Source organism: Plecotus auritus (assembly GCF_963455305.1).
Source record: "Plecotus auritus genome assembly, chromosome: 4".
NCBI classification, from domain to species: Eukaryota; Metazoa; Chordata; class Mammalia; order Chiroptera; family Vespertilionidae; genus Plecotus; species Plecotus auritus.
In genome coordinates this window covers 129,791,527-129,813,058 of record NC_137775.1, presented here as the reverse complement: position 1 = coordinate 129,813,058, position 21,532 = coordinate 129,791,527, and the positions used below count along the sequence as shown (strand labels likewise).

Here is a 21,532-nt window from a genome sequence, read left to right as displayed (position 1 = left end):
GCTGTTTTTTCATTTATTCACATTCGAATTTATTTCACACATTCAAGTGCCTAGTATGTGCCATTGCCTAGCAAAGAGTCAACAGTCAGTGAATATGTGCTGATGAAGTAAATGAAGGCTTGAATCTATTTAAGCCTGTAAGTAGGAGGAGAGGAAAAGGGGAGGAAGATTTCCTAGGCAAGTGGTGCCTGAGCTGAGGCCTGCAGTGAGTGTAGGAATGCACTTCGCGGGGAGGAGTGGGGATGGTCCAGCCTGTGATATTGCAGGCAAAAGCATGGGGACAATGGGGCACTACAAGGGACGGCCGAGTGGGAAGGGCAGTATAAGGAGTGTTGAGGGATGAGGCAGAAGAAGTTGGTTAAGATCCTGAGTTTCATAGAACCCAAGGTTTGAGGGGGACAAATGAAATAGTTAGATGGGCATTTTGATAGCTCATTCTAGCGACATGTGAAGGATGGAATAGAGGAAGAAATGAATGGAAGCAGAGAGATCATTAGTCAGATCATTAGATATTTTGTCCCCTTTCAACATTCCCCTCCATCACAAATTTGTTAAACACCTACTGTGTGCTAGGCACTGTTAGTTGCTAGAGATGCACAGATGAATTCAATCTGGTTGCTTTTCTTCACAGTCTCCAGTCAAGTGTAGGGTTTGTGGGGAAGAGCATTCTTACCTTCGGTTTTGTTTTTCTATTTGTATTACAATTTTGAATTTGTGAAAACCTCATAGTATTTAGGAGAAAAAACCTACAAAATTAGGTCAGGTGAATGCATAAATCTAGTTTTTGCAAATTTAAGCAACTGTTTCACCAAAATGTCACTTTTTCTTTCCCAGTTTCCTTTTTGTCTGCAATGTGCCAGTGAAGCAATCAACAATTGGTTAATTTTGTGCTGTGTCCTTTTCAGTGTTTTGTTTGTGCTTCAAACTGTGACAGTTGAAATTTCATGGTAAAAGAGAAAAATGTTTAGAATTTGGGATATGGAGGGAAATGACTAAATCAGAGGAAGTAGATAAGAATACCACTGCTGCCCAAGTATAAGTGAGACCCTACCCAAGGGCAAAGGATACAATTGGGGTTGTAATTTTGCTGTGATCAAGAAGGTTCATGCTCAAAAGTTCTGTGTAAAAAAACAGTGAGTGATCAGTTGGGGCTTTTAGTATTGTTAATTATCCAGGTGAATGAGTGACAGTGTAGCAGCAGTTATCCTGGGTTCTTTTATTGGGCACTTAAAGATAGTTAAATTTTATTTATTTTTTTTTTTTGCTTTTTTTGGGCGCAAGTTAGTACTTTGATTTTAACTTCTATTAATGCAATCCCTCTGGTTATATATGCGTTGTGCTTGTTTTCTTGCTATAGACCCTAAGCCCCAATTGTTTTGACATGCATTGAGTATTAATTTGCTTTCAATTCCAAAAATGAAGTTGGTGATTCAGAGTTGTGCTTTTGAAGACTATTTAAATATAGAGTTTCTACTTTGTATGTTTGGGGATCTGAGCCATTTAAATATATCTTCCTCCATGTTATTGGTGAGAATGGGGCCTGGGGTCCACTTGCAAGTCCCATTCCTTCTAACTCTTTCTCAGTTACTCTCTTATTGGGAAATTTAAAGGGGCAAGGGGGAGCAGAGCAGGTAGCATCCTGTGCCTTCTGTGTGTTTGGATCCATTACGGTTTCCAGCACAGAGCATCCGTGTGCCATCTTCTCTCTTTATATCCTTTGTTATTATGTGTGGTCCTCACCTCCTGTGTATGTAAAAGCAGTGTTATTACTGCCAGCTGGAAGGCATACTGCCCTGTGAAGAGACTGTTAATCAAAGATTGCTAGTTATAGAGTGCCAGGGCAGGTTCAGGTTTGTTTGCTTGCTGCTGCTGTAGAAAAGGAGAAACATGTTTTGTCTCAGTTTGCCAGCCCAGCCTTTGTTAAGGGCCCAGAGAAAGAATAGGACTGTTTACAGATTTCAGTATTGCTTGTATACAGAAAACTGAACCAGTTGAATATATCTTTTTCAAATATACACACACACCCTCCCTCTCCAGCTCTGCAGAACCACCTAGGCCAGTGGTCAGCAAACTGCGGCTCGCGAGGCACATGCGGCTCTTTGGCCCCTTGAGTGTGGCTCTTCCACAAAATACCACGGCCTGAGCGAGTCTATTTTGAAGAAGTGGCGTTAGAAGAAGTTTAAGTTTAAAAAATTTGGCTCTCAAAAGAAATTTCAATCGTTGTACTGTTGATATTTGGCTCTGTTGACTAATGAGTTTGCCGACCACGGACCTAGGCACTTAGCCCTACCAAGGAGCCTCAGAGAAGCATGGTGGCATGCTGGCAGGTACTGAGGGGCTGGAGAGGAGATTCACTCCCATTGTCCAGTGAACACAATGTAGAGGTGTCTGCAAGTTGCTCGTATTGCTTTTTTCCAAGGGACTGTCTCAGCTTGTATGACCTTGTTGACAAAGTGAGGAGAGAAGAAAATAGCACAGCTGAGTATAATGCTGTTGATGGTCTTGTCAACAACAAGTTGTATTTAAAGACCGCTATGAGGAGCAACTCTGCTTAGAATATGCTGTCATATTCTCATTCTAAATATACTTTAAAAAAATGCACCACATTTCTTGCAAACTGATTGGCTCAGGGCAACTTTTGTTGAGCAGTGTCCTATGTGGTGGCCTTGCCATAAATAGCATATTGACATCCCATCACTTGGGTCATTATGGGTGTCAAGGTGAGGTATGAAGAGCACTGAGTAAAAATCCATAGATAACTAAGGTCCAAAAAGCTAGTTATAATTCCATCTCTTTATAATGACCTGGCATTTTGTTAACTTATTTGCTTCACTGCCTGGTCCTAAATGAACTGTCATTAGGGCTTTGGAATTTTATTGAACTGACATCATAATCTCTTTTCCTACTGAAGAGGCTAAGAAATATGGCCCTGAGTTTTTGCTTTCACCTGTAACAAATTAAAAGTTTTATATAACCATAGTGAATTCCATCAATCCTTACAAATCCCAAATAAGAGTTTTGCACATTATGTTTTGAATGAGACTGTAAGGCACGTGTTCCTTTGTGTTCAACATTGATCTGTCCACTTTGTCTTCAGTGGCGAGTCTCACACTATCACTTCTGACACAGCCTTGAGAATTGCTTTCAGCCTATTGTGCCTGGGCCTGTGATTTAGTGACTTCAGTGATAGCAGTAATGTTGAATATATGACATACCACATGCAGTGAGATTTGCTTCATTTTTGTTTATTGGACATTAAATTCATAATGCTAAACATTCTCGAACAGCGCTGTATTTATTTCCTTTAAGTATCCCTGTTTTTATTGCTAAGATATGATTCCTAAATGGAACTGAGTTATGCTCTTTCTGTGTTTCTTGATATTTGGAGTTGAGCCCTGCTTTCGGGGTGTGAGGGTTTATTTTCATGTACCCTGGGTTATTCCTTCAACCATAAAGACTTTCACCATTTTGTTCCATTGTGCCTCTCTCTACTCTTTTCTTTACTAACTACATTTTAAGGATGACTTCTCCTGAAAATTACGAGGGGCAGAATTACTAAATGAAGTAAGGCCTCCATTCTCTCGAGAGCAGGAATCTGTTTACAAACCTGCAGTATTTATTACATACCTCATTTAGCTCATTCATCATTTTAATAGAAAAATGAGTCATTTTAGATGATTCTGAAATAATTCCGAGGTGAGCTACATAGCCACAGGCAGAATATGATTTACTCAGACAGCACCAAGTTGTTTTCAAAACAGTATAATGGAATGATCAGCACTAATAATTTATGATCACTTGTGGCAAACTTATCGGATGTCTTTATTGTCACAGAAATTTGTTGATGAGATTAAATGTTTAGAGGAGTTTTTGAGCTAACTTCTCTCCGTTCTTCCATCTTTTGTGACAAATATCACAAAGTTCCATACTTAGCTGTATGTCTAAGTACTCTGCCTGTTTAAAACACTGACTGTAAATTTAATTCCAGATTCCTGTTTAATATTCTCTTGATAAGAAAGAACACCAGTCAGTGTCACAGGCCAGTTTTATTGGAGATTATAAACCTACTCATATACACTTTCTGCTTAGACATTAAACATTAGTCCTTTCGTAGTTTCCTTAGCTTCTGATTCTCAGGAACAGAGCTAGCTCATCACCTGGAACCATAGTTTTGAGCCCAAAAGGAAATAACAGTGTTTCCAGGTCCATAAGCTCATGAGCTTTATTAATAACCAGCATCACAACAAAAAACAACCAATATTTGTTTTTAGTACTTTTTATGTAAGTGAGAGCTTTCCAGTCCATTGTCTTATCTGGTGTTAATTCTTGCAATGGGTACAACATCTAACATTCCTGTTACGGATGATAAAACATACTCAAAGATACTGTGAGCCTAAAGGTTGCATAGGAAGAGAGCTACAAATCAGAGTCCCCCTGCCTAGGTGATCTAATTGGGGCACAATCTAGCAAATTTAGTTATTGTTGTGTTTTTAACCTGTAGTGCATTGGAGCCATTGTGTTAGCAAGGGTGTGAGGGGCCTTTTAGGGACAAAGCTGATATTACTACAGATATTAAAAAGGCAATAGAATTCATTTATATGATAAGCACACACATGTGTGAGGTAAAAGCATCAAAGCATGATGGGCCTGCTCAGCACAGAGGCAGACAGCCCTGGCCACTCTAGTAGGCCTTGTGTCATGCTTAGTAAAATAATATATTCATAATCATATCACTATCAGGGATTAAGAATAATCTATATAAGAACAAAGAATTGAGTAATTCATGTTAGAATTAAATTTTCCACCTAAATCATTTTGAGTAGAAAAGGTTTTGGCGCTTCAAGTTATACATTTAGTGTTCCCCAAAACATTCTCACCTGTGAATCTCTGCATTGCAGCAGATACTGGCTAAATGAAGTGTTATCGCCCACGCTTATAAAGCCATTTCCAGTGTACTTATTAAAAAAAGTTTACTATGATCTGTTTTTAGGGAGAGGTTGTTGATATAGATACAAAAGGACTTGATTTGTAGCAATTACCTGTTCTTATAAGAACACCAATTTATAAAGGCAGAAACTTCCCTTTTTTATGTGCATTGTAAACTTTTTTCAGGGGAAGTAAAAGATATTTGACTATTTTTCTGCTTTGGATAATAAAGATGCATTAATCTGTAGGCTGCTTGTTGAGAATAGAGATAGGCTTGTTACAATAGATTATTTTAAAGATTATTTTATGTCATATATTTTAGCATTGACCACTTTACTCATGCAGTGAATTCAACCAATTTTGTGTTTTGTGTTTTTGTTGAATTTTAAGAGAAATTTAAAGTGAAGGTATTTCGCAGGTTTTTCTTGTAAAGTCAACTTCTGAATAGAATTTTAAAAACAAATGTCATTGACCATTTGGAGATTGGTTAAGTTAAAAAAATGAAACAAATTTGGAACATAATTATATAACTATAAATGTATCTTAATAACTTCAGAAGTAATTGTTATTGACATCAGGTTAATTAATGTAATGGAAAATTAGTTTATTTAAAAAATTATAGCTTTTCCCTCACAGGTCTGTAGAATGATAGGAAAGAACTGGTAACAAATTTTTCTTTAAGTCTACTATTGTAAAATTAAGAGCTGAGTATAAACATTGCTAGATCATGTATGTATACTTTATTTGTATTGCATGTAGAAAAGACATTTTTTAGATGCGATAAGAAATAGGATTTTGAAATTTATTTCTTAAATTGTTTACTTTTAATTAATTTTTAGTTTACAGAAAAGTTGTAAGATCAAAGAACTTGACTCATTTATCTGTTTTCTTAAAAATTGATTTTAGTGGGAGGGAAGGAGGGAAGGGAGAAATAGAGGTGAGGAGAAGAGAGGGAAGAGAGAGAGAGAGAGAGAGAGAGAGAGAGAGAGAGAGAAGAGGGTAAAGGAGGAGGGGGGGGATGGTAAAAGAAACCTCCATGTAAGAGAGAAACATAGATCAGTTGCCTCCAGGATGCCTCGACCAGAGATCAAACCCACCACCATTTTGTGCATGGGATGATGCTCCAACCAACAGAGCCACACTGGCCATGGCAGATTTATATTTTTTGAAACATTTACCTCCCTTGCTTTGTCATTCTCTCCCTTTTTACACACATAGACACGTTCTGTGAACTACTTATACATGGTTTGCAGATATCATGCCAAATTGTCCCTATGCCTTAAAAATTAGTATATTTCTTATATAACCAAGTATAGTTTTCTAAATCAAGAAATTTGCATTGATGCAATATTTTAATTTTTAATCCAGATTCCAGTATTGTTTTTTACATTATTTTTCTCCCTGCTAAAACAGGATACATTCTAGGATCATATATTGCATTTATTTGTCATGTCTTAAAACATTTTAAACAAGATTTGCAAACTATAGTATCAAGATGAATGCCATGCTAACTTCAATTTATGAATTCTTGCTATCTTGGTAGAGTTTTAGAAAGAGGAAAGTAGAATGGATAAAAGAAAGGGGATGAAGGCCTTACCACACTTAGATTAATATTTTATATTGTGGGTGAGGAAACAATTTTTTTTGGATATTTTCTTTCATGAACCCAAACTAAAAGCACTTAAATACTTTCATCAGCATCTATATAGATCCTGTGTATTTTAAACATAGCAGACACCCAAGTTGTATCATTAAAAACTGTCAAAGAGTGAACTCTTTTGTTATTTTTATACAGTGTTTGGAACAATAATTTAATCTGAAGTAGCCTTTTCTCTGGCACCCTCTCTAATCCCCCTCCTCCTCCATTCTGCTCCATGTAATTTTAGGCAAATTGCTTTTTTTTTCTTATACTCTTTGTTTCTATTTGTTTACAATGAGGACAAGGTCGCTAATGTACTTTCCTTTCAAGTCTGTTGCCTTGATGAAGAAATATATAAATGCAGGAGTTCTTAGAATGCAAAGTTTTATGTAGTTATAAATTGATTTTTCATGAAGTAATTTTACTTTATGAATAGGTTACCAATTCCAAGAGTCACATCTATTTTAATTTTCTTTAGTTATTTAAAAAAAAGTCCATTTAAGAATAGAAAAATATTGAAAGTTGAAAGCCTCTATTTTCTTGGATAAATTGAATTTTGTTATTGAAAACTTACTCTGATTAGTAGAAGTAGTTTAATCATAGGCACAGTATTTAGTTTTAGATACTGCTGGCAGTCACTATATTGAAAGGGTCAAAATAAGAGGGTGGGGTCTTTCTGCTAATATGTGTTTGTTGGCTTAGAACAGTGGGTGGCAAACTCATTAGTCAGCAGAGCCAAATATCAACAGTACAACGATTGAAATTTCTTTTGAGAGCCAAATTTTTTAAACTTAAACTTCTTCTAACGCCTCTTCTTCAAAATAGACTCACCCAGACCGTGGTATTTTGTGGAAGAGCCACACTCAAGGGGCCAAAGAGCCGCATGTGCCTCATGAGCCGCAGTTTGCCGACCACTGGCTTAGAATGAAAATGCAGACCTTTGATAGCAACGTAAACTTAAATTGATATCATTAAAAAATATATATATAATCAAGTTAAAAGAAAGAATAATTGGTCTATAGTACTTTATGCCTTTAAGAAATGACTATTAAATTAAACTAAATTTCTGTATTACAATGGATTAAACCCATGTGCTACCACTAAGTGCAAATACTAATATCTTAAAATGTTTGCCTTATTCTATTTATTTCTTATTTACTTCTTGAACTCATTAAAATCTTTAAATTTTTCAAATTTTATGATTATTCTGTGCCCTGCCCATTTGTTTTTTTTTTTTAAATAAATCTTTATTCAGATTATTACAATTATTTCTCCTTTTTTCCCCCATAGCTCCCCTCCACCCATTTCCCACCCCACCTTCTGCCCTTACCTACCCCCCACTGTCCTCATCCATAGGTGTATGATTTTTGTCCAGTCTCTTTATGAACCCCCCCATACCCCTTCCCCCCTGAGAATTATCAGTCCACTCCCTTTCTATGCCCCTGATTCTATTATATTCACCAGATTATTCTGTTCCTCAGGTTTTTAATTCACTTGATCTTTAGGTTCACTTGTTGATAGATATGTATTTGTTGTTCATAATTTTTATCTTTCCTTTTTTCTTCTTCCTCTTCTTTAAGAATACCTTTCAGCATTTCATATAATACTGGTTTGGTGGTGATGAACTCCTTTAGCTTTTTCTTGTCTGTGAAACTCTTTATCTGCCCTTCAATTCTGAATGATAGCTTTGCTGGGTAGAGTAATCTTGGTTGTAGGTTCTTGCTATTCATCACATTGAAAATTTCTTGCCACTCCCGTCTGGCCTGCATAGTTTCTATTGAAAAGTCAGCTGACAGTCGTATGTGTGCTCCCTTGTAGGTAACTAACTGTTTTTCTCTTGCTGCTTTTAATATTCTCTCTTTGTCTTTTGCTCTTGGCATTTTAATTATGATGTGTCTTGGTGTAGTCCTCTTTGGATTCCTTTTGTTTGGGGTTCTGTGGGCTTCCTGGACTTGTAAGTCTATTTCTTTCACCAGGTGGGGGAAGTTTTCGGTCATTATTTCTTCAAATAGGTTTTCAGTATCTTGCTCTCTCTCTTCTTCTGGCACCCCCATAATTCTGATGTTGGTACGCTTGAAGTTGTCCCAGAGTCTTCTTACATTATCTTCAACTTTTTGGATTTTTTTTTTTTGCTTTTTGCTTTTTCGGTTGAGTGTTTTTTGCTTCTTTGTATTTCAATTCTTTGACTTGATTTTTGTGTTCCTCTTGTCTGTTTTTGGGTCTCTGTATAATATTTTTTATTTCAGTCAGTGTATGTTTAATTTCTAGTTGGTCCTTTTTCATCTCTTCGAGGGTCTCGTTATATTTATTGGCCTTTTCTAGGATATTCTTAAAAAGCCTTATAACCGTGGTTTTGAATTCTATATCCAGTCGTTTGTTTTCCTCCATTTCTTTTGTTTGTGATCTGATTCTTAGACGCCGCATTTTCACTGCTTCCCTGAGTTGGTAGATTTGTGTGCTAGGTTTCCAATTTGGCCCAGTGGGTCTGCCTCCCCAGTTAACCTGAGGTGGACACTCTTGGTGCACACCTTTGTGGACTGTGTGTACAGCCTTGTTGTAATTAAGTCTTTATTGTTGGTATCACTGGGAAGAATTGACCTCCAGGCCAGTTGGCTGTAAGGATCAGCTGTGTCTATGCTGGGAGAAGTCCGGTGCTGGAGACAGCCTAATAGGATTAGACTTGCCAAATTGCAATAGCCTCTGTGCTCAGCTTGGATGGGGTGGGGTCTCAGTCTTGGCTTCCCGTCAGCGTTGCCCTTGCGCGCACGTGTGTGCCTTCAGTCCTCTGCCTTCCCGGCTCCCGATTCTCCGCCCGAGAGTCCAGACTCCCCCCACAAGAGTGTGGGTCCCCAGGGGCTCGCCTGGAACTGGGGTTCACTGCAGTCAGAACTGGGGCTCACTTCAGTCAGAACTGAGGTTCAGTGCCGTCAGGAGCCTCTCACTCCCTTCCGCTAGGGAAAGCCTGTGGCAGCCTCCGCAGCCTTTGTGCGCACTGGCGCGAGCGGACTTTCAGTCCTCCGCCTTCCCCGGCTCCTGAGTCTCCGCCCGAGAGTCCAGACTCCCCCCACAAGAGCGTGGGTCCCCAGGGGCTCGCCTGGAACTGGGGTTCACTGCAGTCAGAACTGGGGCTCACTTCAGTCAGAACTGAGGTTCAGTGCCGTCAGGAGCCTCTCACTCCCTTCCGCTAGGGAAAGCCTGTGGCAGCCTCCGCAGGCTTTGTGCGCACTGGCGCGAGAGGACTTTCAGTCCTCCGCCTTCCCCGGCTCCCGAGTGTCCGCCTGAGAGTCCAGACTTCCCCCACAAGAGCGTGGGTCCCCAGGGGCTCGCCCGGAACAGGGGTTCAGTGCAGTCAGAACTGGGGTTCAGTGCGGTCGGGGGCTCCCTTCCCCCTTCCGCCAGAGAAAGTCAGCCAGGCTCTCAGCCGCCCTTCCTCTCCGCGCGCACAAAGACCCTTTGCCGTACCTCCAATTCTCTGTGAGCTTTTCTCTATCCTTCTAGTTGTAGAATTTTCACTCAGTCAGCTTTCCTGTGGTTCTGGATGGTGTCCGTTCTGTCTTTTAGTTGTAGTTTTGAAATTGTTGTGCGAGGCAGCAGTTTAGGTGTTTACCTATGCCGCCATCTTGGTTTTTCTCCCTGCCCATTTGTGTCATAATTTTTCTTTTTTAAAATTTAAATTTATTAAGCTTATTGGGGTGACATCGATATATATAAAGAGCCAGGGTCATAACATCCACAATGACCAAAGGCTCGACTCAACGCCAGGCTGCGTGCGCAGCAGGCAAGCGGGCTGAACTGCTGACCTCTCGGAGAGAGAGAGAGGCGGGCTGATCAGCAGCGGCAACGGCTGCTGGGTAGGCCCAGAGAGAGAAGCAGGGTGACCAGACCCTGCTTCTCTCTCTGGGCCTTGCCAGCAGCCAAGCTTCTCTCTCTCTCTTCCAGAGGTCAGCAGTTCAGCCCGCTTGCCAGCAGCCTGGGGCAGCTGCTGATCAGCCCCGCCTCTATGATCAGGCCTGGAGATGCTGACTGGCATAGAAACTGACCAGTCAGAACCAAATCTGGGTGAAGTGCGAGGAGCCAGTGGCTGCCTAGGAGGCGGAGCTTTTGACGCTGACTGGCACAGAAACCAACCAGTCAAAACCTACTCTGGGTGAACTGTGAAGGCAGAATCTAAGGTGGGGGCTGAGGAGGGGTTTTAAGGGCAATAGCTGTTTGGTGTAAGGTGTAAGAAAGTGATTCAATTTTTTTAATGACCGGTTTGGCAGTATACTGCATATGGCTGGCTATCAGTCCAAATATAGGGATTATATGTTTTTTTCTGCCAAGAGCATCTCCTCCTGCTGAAAACAGTTCCCCCCACCCCATTTAAGCAATCCTATCCTATATAATATATTTATACTAATAAAAGGGTAATGTGGTAATTAGACCGGGTTGACCGGCCATCTTCCAGACGTCCGACTTCCTTCCAGACAAAGGCATGGTGGTGGGGGCCAAGGCAGAGGCATTTGGGGGCAAGATCAAACCAGCAGGAGAGAGCAGTTAGGGGCGAGATCAGGCTGGCAGGGAAGGGCAGTTAGGGGCGATCAGGCAGGCAGGGGGGCAAGGTAGGAGCGATCAGGCTGGCAGGGGGGCAAGGTAGGGGCAATCAGGCTGGCATGGGGGCAAGGTAGCAGCAATCAGGCCAGCAGGCAGAGGGGTTAGGGGCGATCAGGCAGGCAGGCAGGCAAGTGGTTAGGAGCCAGTCCCAGATTGTGAGAGGGATGTCCAACTGCCGGTTTAGGCCCGATCCCACGTTCCCTGAGGGGTCCCAGATTGGAAAGGGTGCAGGCTGGGCTGAGGAACGCCCCTCCGTGCACGAATTTCATGCACTGGGCCTCTAGTTGGTTAATAAGATTATATAAGTTTCAAGTGTACATTTCTATGATACATGGTCTGGATATTGCATTGTGTGCCCATCACCCCAAGTCATATAATCTTTTGTCACCATATATTTGCCCTCCTTTACCCTTTCTGCCTCCCCACCCTCTTCCCTCTGGTAACCACCATAGTGTTGTCTGTGTCTATGAATTTCAGTTTTATATCCCACATAAGAGTGACTTCATATGATTAATAGCTTTTTCCACTTGACATATTTCACTTAGCATAATATTTTCGAAGTCTATACATGCTATCACAAGTGGTAGTATTTCGTATTTTCTTATGGCTGAGTAGTATTCCATATAATATATATACATACATATATATATATATATATATATATATATATATATAATCACATCTTCTTGTTCCAGTCATCTATTGAAGGGCACTTTGGTTGTTTTCATGTCTTGGCCACCATGAATAATGATACATTGAACCTAGGAGTGCATATATCTTTGCAAATAAATGTTTTCAAAATTTTTGGGCAGATACCCAGAAGAGGAATTGCTGGGACAGATGGTTAAATCTATTCTTAATGTCTTGAGGAACCTCCATACTGTTTTCCATAGTGGCTATACCAGCTTACATTCCTCCAGCAGTGAATGAGGGCTTCTTTTTCTCTACACACTCTCCTACACTTATTATTACTTGTCTTGTTTATAATAGCCATTCTAACAGGTGTCTGGTGATATCTCATTGTAGTTTTGATTTGCATTTCCCTAATGGCTGATGGAGTTAACCATCTTTTCATATTTGTTGGCTACTTGTATGTCTTCTTGGGAGAAGTGTCTGTTCAGGTGCTCTGCCTATTTTTCAATTGTTTTTGTTTGTTTGGTGTTTCGTTGTATGATATATATATTGATTTTTTTCATCAGAGAGGAAAGGAGAGGTAGAGATAGAAACATCAATGATGAGAGAATTATTGATCAGCTGCCTCCTGCATGCCCCACACTGGGGATCGAGCCCACAACCCAGGCATATGCCCTGATTGGGAATTGAACTGTGACCTCCTGGTTCATAGGTTGATGCTCAGCCACTGAACCATGCCAGCTGGGCTTCTTTATATATTTTGGATATTAACCCCTTATTGGAACTGTTTTTTGCAAATATTTTCTCCCATTCGGTTGTTTGTCTTTTCCAATAAATTTTTTGGTGGAATTTTTAGGGTTTTCTATATAAAGAATCATGTCATTTACAAAAATGGACATTTTACTTCTCCATTTCTAATTTGTATGCCCTTGATTTCTTTCTCTTGACTGATTGCTCTGGCTAGGACTCCCAGTAGTATGTTGAATAAGAGTGGTGAGAGTGGACATCCTTGTCTTGTTCCTGATTTTAGAGGAAAAGCTTTCAATTCCTCTGCTTTTTTCACCCTTTCACTTAGAGTTTGTCTTTGCAGCTTTGTGTCTCCTAAAAGCAGCAAATGGTTGGGTTTTGTTTTTTGATCCAATCTGCTACTCTGTGATTTTTTATTGGTGAATTCAGTCGATTTACATTTAGAGTAATTATTGATATGTGAGGATTTCCTATAGCCATTTTATCCTTTGTTTTCTGGTAGCTCTGTGCCTCTGTTCATTCTTTTCCTTTGTGTTTTTTTTCTTTGGTGACATGCCATACTTCTTTCCTTTTTTTTTTTTTTATAATTTGTGTGTCTCAGTTTTGGGTTTTGTTTGTGTGTGGTTACTATTAGGAGTATGTAAAAGGAAGTTTCATATATATGGTAATTGGTTTTTTTTTTTCCTTCTTTTGAATGCATCTGATCACCACCTTCCTTTGCAAATTCAGATCTTTATTCCTTTCCCTCCCCTTTTATGTTTTTGTTGCCACAAATTATCCCTGTTTATGGCTGTAAGATAGTTGGTGATCTTACTGGTAGATTTGTGAACTTCTGTTCTTTGTTTCAGGTATACCCCCCTTCAGTATTTCCTGCAGTGGAGGTCTTCTGATGATAAAACCTCTCAGCTTTTGTATGTCTGGAAAAGTCTTTATTCTTCCTTCATATCTAAAGGATAACTTTGCTGGATATATTATTCTTGGCTGGCTAGTAATTTTGTTTTTTCAGTAGTTTGAATACTTGGTTCTGCTCTCTTCTGGCTTGTAGAGTTTCTGCTGAGAAGTCTGATGTTAACCTAATGGGCTTTCCTTTATAAGTTACTTTCTTCTTTTTCCTGGCTGCCTTGAGAATTATTTCTTTAATTTTCGACAGTTTTAATATAATTTGCCTTGGAAAAGGCCTTTTTGGATTGAGGTAATTTGGTATTCTATTTGCTTCTTGGATTCGGGCATCTTGCTCTTCTATAGGTTTGGGAAATTTTTTTCAACTATTTGTTTGAATAGGCTTTTCGTTCCCTTCTCCTTCTCTGGTATGCCTATTATTCTTATATTGCTCTTTCTGATGGAGTCAGATAGTTCTTGTAGAGTTCTTTTCTCTCTCTCTCTCTCTCTCTCTCTCTCTCTCTCTCTCTCAAGTCTCTTCTTCCCTCTGCATCATTTCTAGATTCTGTCTTCAATATCACTTATTTTTTCCTTTATCTGTGTTTCCTATGCTTGCTAGTTCATTCTTTATCTCTTTTATTGAGTTCTTCATCTACAGATTTTCTATTTGGTTCTTTTTTAAAGCTTCAGTCTTTTTGGTAAAGTACTCATTTTGGTTGTTAATTTGGTTTCAGAGTTTATTAAACTATTTATCTGCATTTTCTTGTATCTTGTTGAATTTTTTCAGAACTACAATCTTGACTTCTCTGTCTTTTAAAATACATGTCTTTAAGTTTACTTTCTGGAGATTTTTCATTTTCTTTCTGAGCTGCCTCGTTATCTTGGTTATTCATGGTACTTGATGGATTCCTTCTCTGTCTAGGCATCTATATATGAGTGGCACTTACCTAGTAGATTAATAAAAAGTCTTTCTGTTGTTTTCCAGTAGGTGGCCCTGAATCACAAGGTGTTGTTTGTTTTGTTTTGTTTTTGCTCTCTTGCACTTCTCTGGCTTTCCAGGTCTCCACAGGGTAGTGGAAAATGGCCTGTGCTCCCTGGAAAGGTGAGCGCTGCCCCTGCAATCCAGTTGTTCTGATACCAGGGACCAACACCCCAACTCCATAAGGAAATGCAGTGGATGATGGGGCTCTGATTTCATGAAATCCCAGTGCTGTCTTCTGCAGCCAGACGTCTCCAGCAATGTAGTCCCAATGCGTGGTAGTGGGGTGAGCTGGGGGAACCTGGCTGCCTCCTTCGTTGCTGTGCCCTTCCAGCAATGGTGACCAGCGGACCTCCAAGGTGTCTGCTCTGTGCCTCCACCTGACCTGGGATTAGTCACAGAGTATACCTTTCGCTCAGGGAAAAAGTAGTACCACTTATCGGGTTTGCAGATAATGTGCTCTGCAACCCTACCTGAAGGGGGTGAGTCAGGGAGGCAAGGTCTGGGAAGTTAAGGGAAAGCAACCAGGCTTGATGGCTTTGTTTCTCTGTCTGGAATGCTGATTATCAGGTAACCATGGCTGCACTTCTATGCTGTGTCCCTCCCTGCCTAGGTCACTGGCTCAACTGCAGCTCCTACTGCCTACTCCTGCAGGAGTGCTCACTCAATCTCTGTGCTACATCTGGCTGAAGGGAGTGCCAGCCACAACCTGATTCTTCCCCTCTCTGAGCTGAATCCTGCAGTGAGCTCCCAGCTGCAGGGCTGTATCCGTAGTTCCTTTGAGTTCTTCTCCCTCTCACCTTCTCGGTCGCTCCCACTTACCCACCTTTAGATGTTTCAATGCACAGATCTCTCAAACGTGTTTGTGCATTGACCAGGGGACCCTTTGTTGAATTATAGCTGTTCACATTGTTGATTCTTCAAGGGAAGAGACCAGTGTTCTCTGGTATCACTCCTGATGTTCATAATTTTTCTTTCTTAACCCTTCCCCCTCTCTCTGGCCTCATGGTAAGCGTGCAGCACACGGACAGTGGCATCTTTACGTTGTTCCCATCATTCCTTGTCATGGTGATGACAAAATGTATTGAGTGCTTCAGACTTTTTAAAAGCTTCTTAAGGAACTCAGTATATTTTAAAGAAATGGGCTGAGTTCCAACCCTGAAGACATCAAAAAGAACAAGTTCTAAAAAATATCCTCCTTTAGAATACAGCATATTTTAATTGGATACCTCCCTCTTATAGATCACCATTTCCAAGGTTTATCTATGGCTATACATGTGCTCTGTATGTACATTACAATATTACTTTCCCCACCCTCTCTTTTCTCTTTGATTGTGTGTGTGTGTATGTGTGTGTGTGTGTGTGTGTGCGCGCGCGCGCCTTGGGAACATGTGCACCAGGCCTGTACAGAGTGACACAACAAAAGCAGACTCTTGAAATAGTCAGGTTTTGTCCTTGTAAATAACATGGTACCAATGCATGCAGTGGATTAAAATATGTTCACCCTGACAGAAATCTTTTGCTTGAAGTGAAAAAGCCTCCCGTCGATTCCAATTGCAGCATAGGTGGCTGCTGCGGGTGGGAGTGCCTTGCCAGGATGGCAGGTTTCTCAAGCTCACGTCTGCAGATATGTTTGTTACTTGATTCTCAGCTTTGAGCTGATTATACTCTTGTCTTGGCATGCTCTTTTTCCAGAAAACACCAGTTTTCATGTTTTTCTGGCTTTTTCTCAAGATTTATGGGTGGGAAGATTTAGTTTTCTGCCTGGTAAGTAGCAAAGCCTGTTTGAGTTCCCTAATCAATAATTGTAAAGTAACTAGAAATTGATCCATGCCAGTTGTAAATCCATCCATGCATTTCTGTTAATGTCTCATCCTAGAGAAGCTGTACAGAAGACATTTCTGTCCCCCCATTAGTGAAGGCAAGGCACAAGCAGGCAGCTGGGTATTAAGAGATATTCTTACGGTGTCCACAGTTTGCTACAAGGCAATGGGAGGTATTTGTCCAGATCTGTAGTATATGCATTGCAGGAGCCCGGAAAATGTTCTGGGATATGAACATAAACTAGTTTGGGGACTCAGAGCTCATCCTGCATGTAGGTGGAGTCATGATGTTTCTGCTAGGTTATGCCTCCCCTGAAATATAATTTTCACTGATTTGACATGGCCTCACCCTTGTCTAAGTTTGGCTGGAAATTCTTATTTCCCTTCTCTTTCAAGATAGAATTAAGGGGGAAAGTGCTGAGGGTTTGTTTGGCAAGATCACATATCTGTTGTCTGGGCGAAAGGATGCTGCTTATTATCTGGGGAAGAAGAGCACACCTTCTCCTTTCCTACTTACCATGATGAGGACTCAGTCTGGCAGATTGCTCCCTAGTCACCGTGGAGATTTTATAAGCCCCAAGGTTCTCACTGGACAGGGCACTTTCACTTTGGGAGGTCTTTTCTGTGCTTGTAGATTGCAGTATGCCATCTCCTTTTCAGTAGCTTGGAAATAAGGGAGAAATAAACAGTTGTCATACAATACAGTTCAAAACATGCTCCAAGTGATTGCAGATAATGGACTATAATGCCTGTCACTGATTAAATATACTGATGTGTCTACGCAAAGAATGTACCCATCTTTTTCAATCTTTAAAGTAAAGTTTAAATGATTGTTAATGTCCTGGGACATATTTACAATGTGATGTTTAATAGAATAAAAATCAGCATGCTCTTTAATATCTGAACAAACAGAAAGCTTGGTATAGGATTTTAAAAGCTATATTCTTTTTTTAAATACTTTACCATGTTTACCTGATTCTCTTAATTGAATAGTAAAAAAAGAAAATAGGCACCATCGGTCATTAATTAATTACTGTTTTTAAAAGATACACACACACACACACACACACACACACACACACACACGGAAAGAAAAGATTCAAAAGATAATGCTGGTGCCTTCCCCAGCCGGGCCCTGGTCTAGCGATTATCTGGTCCTGGTGGGTGCCTGCCTCTCATGGAGATGCTTATAGCAGGCTCCCGCAGCTCATGCCAGCACTCTTCCTAGTCATAAAGCTGATCAAATAACCCTCTGGTTTCCACATAGACGGCCTGCAGAAAGGGCCTGTCGTGGCTGGAGGTCCCATATGCCTGGTCTTCTTGGCAGATGTAATTCTTATTTTAAAGTGATAATTTGGCCTTTTAGTTGGCTTGTCTCTCCAAACCTCTGAGGCTGTTGACAAATGAGGCTTCTAAATGTGCAGTACTAATTTCACCAAAGTAATTAATTCCTTACCTGGAGCCTTTTGACAGGTGGCCTGATGGTGTTCCCAGTAACAACCCCTGTGCCATGTGCCAAGCAGCCTCTCTTCTTTAAAACTTCATTGAAGAGAGGGAGTTGAGAAGGATGTGTTCCGGAGGGCATGCCCCGGGATGGGAGCTACACCAAGCCAGAGTGCCACGGCCCACTTCACCGCTTTGCCCAGAACCTGCTGCTAGGGCTGCAGAATCTGAAGGGACTGTAGAGATCACTCTACCTCACCTCCTCCTTCTATTTGTGAAGAAAGTGTCCCAGGACTCAGGGATAAAGTGACAACAGATGGAGGATTAGCACCTAAATCTCTAGCTTAGATTCCCTGTCTGGGATGTTTTTCATCTTTCAGTGGTGATGCTCAGATAGGCTTCAGGGAGTGCAGGCCAGAGAACATGAAGGCCAGGGCTCTTTCTACAAGTTTGGGCTGGCTTGGGGTTAGAAACCCCACCGAGGATGGGACAACTCCCTTCTGTGTAAGCCAGACACACAGAGGGCATCTGGGATAGAATACTCTTCAATGGAGTTATGTGGAGGTACACTTATCCTCTGTGTTCCTTTGTATGTTATAGTTTTCTCAGGGGCCTTTTCTACCATTTAACTTCCTCCTCCCATAAGAGACTGAAGCAGCTGAGCAAAGATTAGTGTTGTAACTCCCTAGACAGTGAAACTGGGGCCTTATGCCATAATCTCTCTCAAATGCTAGGGAAAAGCCCCATGCCATTTGTCAGTTATCTGCCAGGCCACTGCTATGACAGTTGAGATAGTAGGTAAATGTCCCTGGCTTTCTCTGTTTTTACCTTGAAATAAACAGGCAGAAATATGGTCATCGAACAATGATCATTCATAGACCCCATTGCATTATTTTAATTTGCATTGATTGTACTAACGTGGGATTCTAATAAAGCTCTTATAATTTAAAACATAACTTGTCTATTATAACCAGTCCCCGTTGACTTAGCCAGAGTGAACTTTTTATTCTTGCTTTTTCCTCATTGTGTGGGTGTGTGTGTGTATGTGTGTATGTGTGCATTTCACTTGCATGCACGCATGCGGAAGGGTAGCCATAATACAGAGTGCCATTTACAAAATACGGTAGTTAGGCTGGTCGGTGCCTCGGGAGCAGACAGCAGATGTCCCTGATTTCATTTACCTCCTCATGCTGGTCCCTCTGCGTGGATGTTCTCCTCTGCTTTTTCTTCCACCTCTTTCAGCCTCTTCATTTAAATTTTGCTTTTTATTTCAAAGAATAGCATAAATACCTCTTTTGTAAAGCTATCCTGATTTTCTAATTCAGAAATGATCACAACCTTTCCATATTTCCAAAACCCTTTGTTCCTAAGTCTATTACAACTACGGTGATGCTATAATTTATCATCCAAACAGGGAAAGTGGAAAGAGGCACTATTAATTAATTATATCAGGGCAGCACATTAAACTGGGACGTTCCAGGGAAGCCAGGATATATGGTCACCCTAGTTATGACCTTTATTCCCTGTTTGAGTGAAGTAGGACTGGTCAAATTTGTGTTCATCTCCCGTTTTAGAATGTAAATTCCATGGTAGAGGTAGGAGAGGCAGAAAAGAACTGGGCTGTTTATGTTTTCATTTCCACACAGGGATTCACACTCAGTAGGAGCCAAACAATGCTCACTGAAATGAAATTTAGGCTGCCCACAATGGTTCTCAGAAGTTGAGCAGGCCTGCTGGAACCTCCAGGATAGCTATAAGAAAATCGGTCTGATAGACAAAGTTGGGGCCAGGGAGAGTCAGCTGAGGGGACTCCTGGGTTGTCCAATAGTCTGGTTCTTGGGGCAATGGCCATTTGGGCCCATTCTGGGCTGCTGTGGCCAACCAATGACAGGTCTCTTCTGTAAGGTGGAGCATGACCATGAATGATATTCCTGGGTGCAACCATCTAAGTGTATGTAGGACCCTAGCTGGGGGTGAGGCAGGCAGGCGGAGGGCCCTATTTCTACATGTGGTGGTTGGTCAGTAACTTCACTAAACTTGAACACCTGGCAATATATTAAACTCAAAGCACTTGAGAAGGTTATAATCACTAGCAAGGCTGTTAAAAAGTTGGGTAGAGGACTCTATAAAGTTCTTTAATAGACTAGGTGTCTCTGACAGATTTTCTTGATGAAGAGTCCAGTTGACATTAGTTCATGGGCTTTGACCTTTGAATGAAGCACTTGCCATTTAAATAGTCCTTTTCACTGTCCAGTTGGTATAATGAAGGGAGGTACTGAATATAATGTTGAGTTTATTACCACATGGCTCTAAAATAAGTAAATACATTGACTTCTACTTTATAGAAGGCTATAAGAGACCTCTTTTGAATACTTCAAAGGTCTTTCTAGAGGTGCATTATTTTACCGTCACCTCCCCTGTTATCATTATTCTTTAGTGCCTGGAGGTCAACTCCTGTTGCAAAGGTGGCCTCTTGGAATCTTTTTGTGAGTAATGAGCATTTGGTTTTAGACTTCAGTGGCAAATTGTTAATACAAACTTTTGAGCCTAGGGTATTATAACACTTTTTGTCAGACACTTATGCTCAGCAAAGTCTATAAGGCCCAAGTTTATTGTATTTCCTATGAAAGTGAACTTCCCATCTATCCATTTAGGGCTATCTTGAGTGCTTTCCTTTCTGTAGTTAAAAATCCCTTAGGCTTAATATTACTTTCTTGGACAGGATTGTTTATTGTTTAATCCTTGGCTACACTTTCCTGTCCTTCACTTGCTCTTGTAAAATCTGTAGCTGATTTTAAAGCTCTGAATTTTGCCCCAGCCTCTTTTTCTCTGTCAACTGTGGGTGCAGGTAGAAATGGAAAAGCTGTGGAGGTTCCCAAGTCTGGCTGGTCCCCAGAGTCCTCATGCCCCAGTGGACTCAGGCTTACAGGGTGGGACCTGGGCAAGTTTTTTGTTTTTTAAAGACATGATTCTCTGAGCTCTCGTTGTGCATGGCAGGTGCATGAGAAGGGAGGCATCCTTCTCTTACTGGTGTGTGGTTAGATGGCTTTGATGTGAGCCTAGCAAGCTGTTTGTTAGTGTGCAAAGGCCTCAGTGCCTGCATTGATTTTCAAACTTCTACCACATTATCCTATATAATAAAAGCCTAATATTGCAAATAGACCAAATGGCAGAATGACCGGTCGCTATGACGTGCACTGAATACCAGGGGGCAGGTGCTCAATGCAGGAGCTGCCTCTATCCCGCAGGCCCCAGGCCAGCCAAGGTGGTTGCCAGTGGCCCCCCCCCCCCCCATCGCCCCGCTGGTCACCCCACAGAGAGAGGCAGCAGTGGAGGTGGAGGGCGGGGCTGGCGAGCTGGCCCCACCAGGCCGGCAAAGGCGGGTGCCAGTGGGGGCCCCTGATCGCTCCACTGGTCGCCCCACAGATCGCTGGTCAGGCCTAGGGACCCTATCTGTGCACCAATTTTGTGCACTGGGCCTCTAGTGCAATTATAAAATCTGTACTAAACATGTCATATACCAGTCATATTCTTCTTATTTTTTGTTAGGATTTAAAGAAGCTATCCCCACCCTCCTTCCTCCTGTTCTTCACCCTCTTGTTGCCACTTCATTCTTATTTGGTCTGAGAAAAGCTCCAGCCACAGAAACCCGACTTCTAGGCTCATCAACTCACCAGCTTGTGAGATGCAGCCAGTCACCTCCCATTATCTGAGTTTCAGTTTCCTCTTTTCCAAAATCAGTGTGGCATCTTCCGGATTGCCATCTCAGTGGGACCCAGTGGGCTAATGTGTGCACTCACTTTGTGAAAATGCAATGCTGTATTGCTCAGTTCCCACAGTGGCTGGATCAGTGTTTCTCCTCAAAATGGA

At 41.3% G+C, this 21,532-nt stretch overlaps 1 protein-coding gene across 4 annotated transcripts in view; it reads left to right on the top strand.

The window, feature by feature from the left end:
* The window catches only part of CHCHD3 (coiled-coil-helix-coiled-coil-helix domain containing 3), a 286,849-nt gene that overhangs the window by 114,599 nt on the left and 150,718 nt on the right, over positions 1-21,532 (top strand). Inside the window, exon 5 of one of the 4 annotated variants that reach the window (XM_080663333.1) lies at positions 16,092-16,163. The exons of the other annotated variants lie outside the window; for them this stretch is intronic. Coding sequence (XP_080519459.1) covers positions 16,092-16,163 — 72 coding nt within the window. The remainder of the gene's footprint in view (positions 1-16,091; positions 16,164-21,532) is intronic. 4 annotated transcript variants of the gene reach the window in all.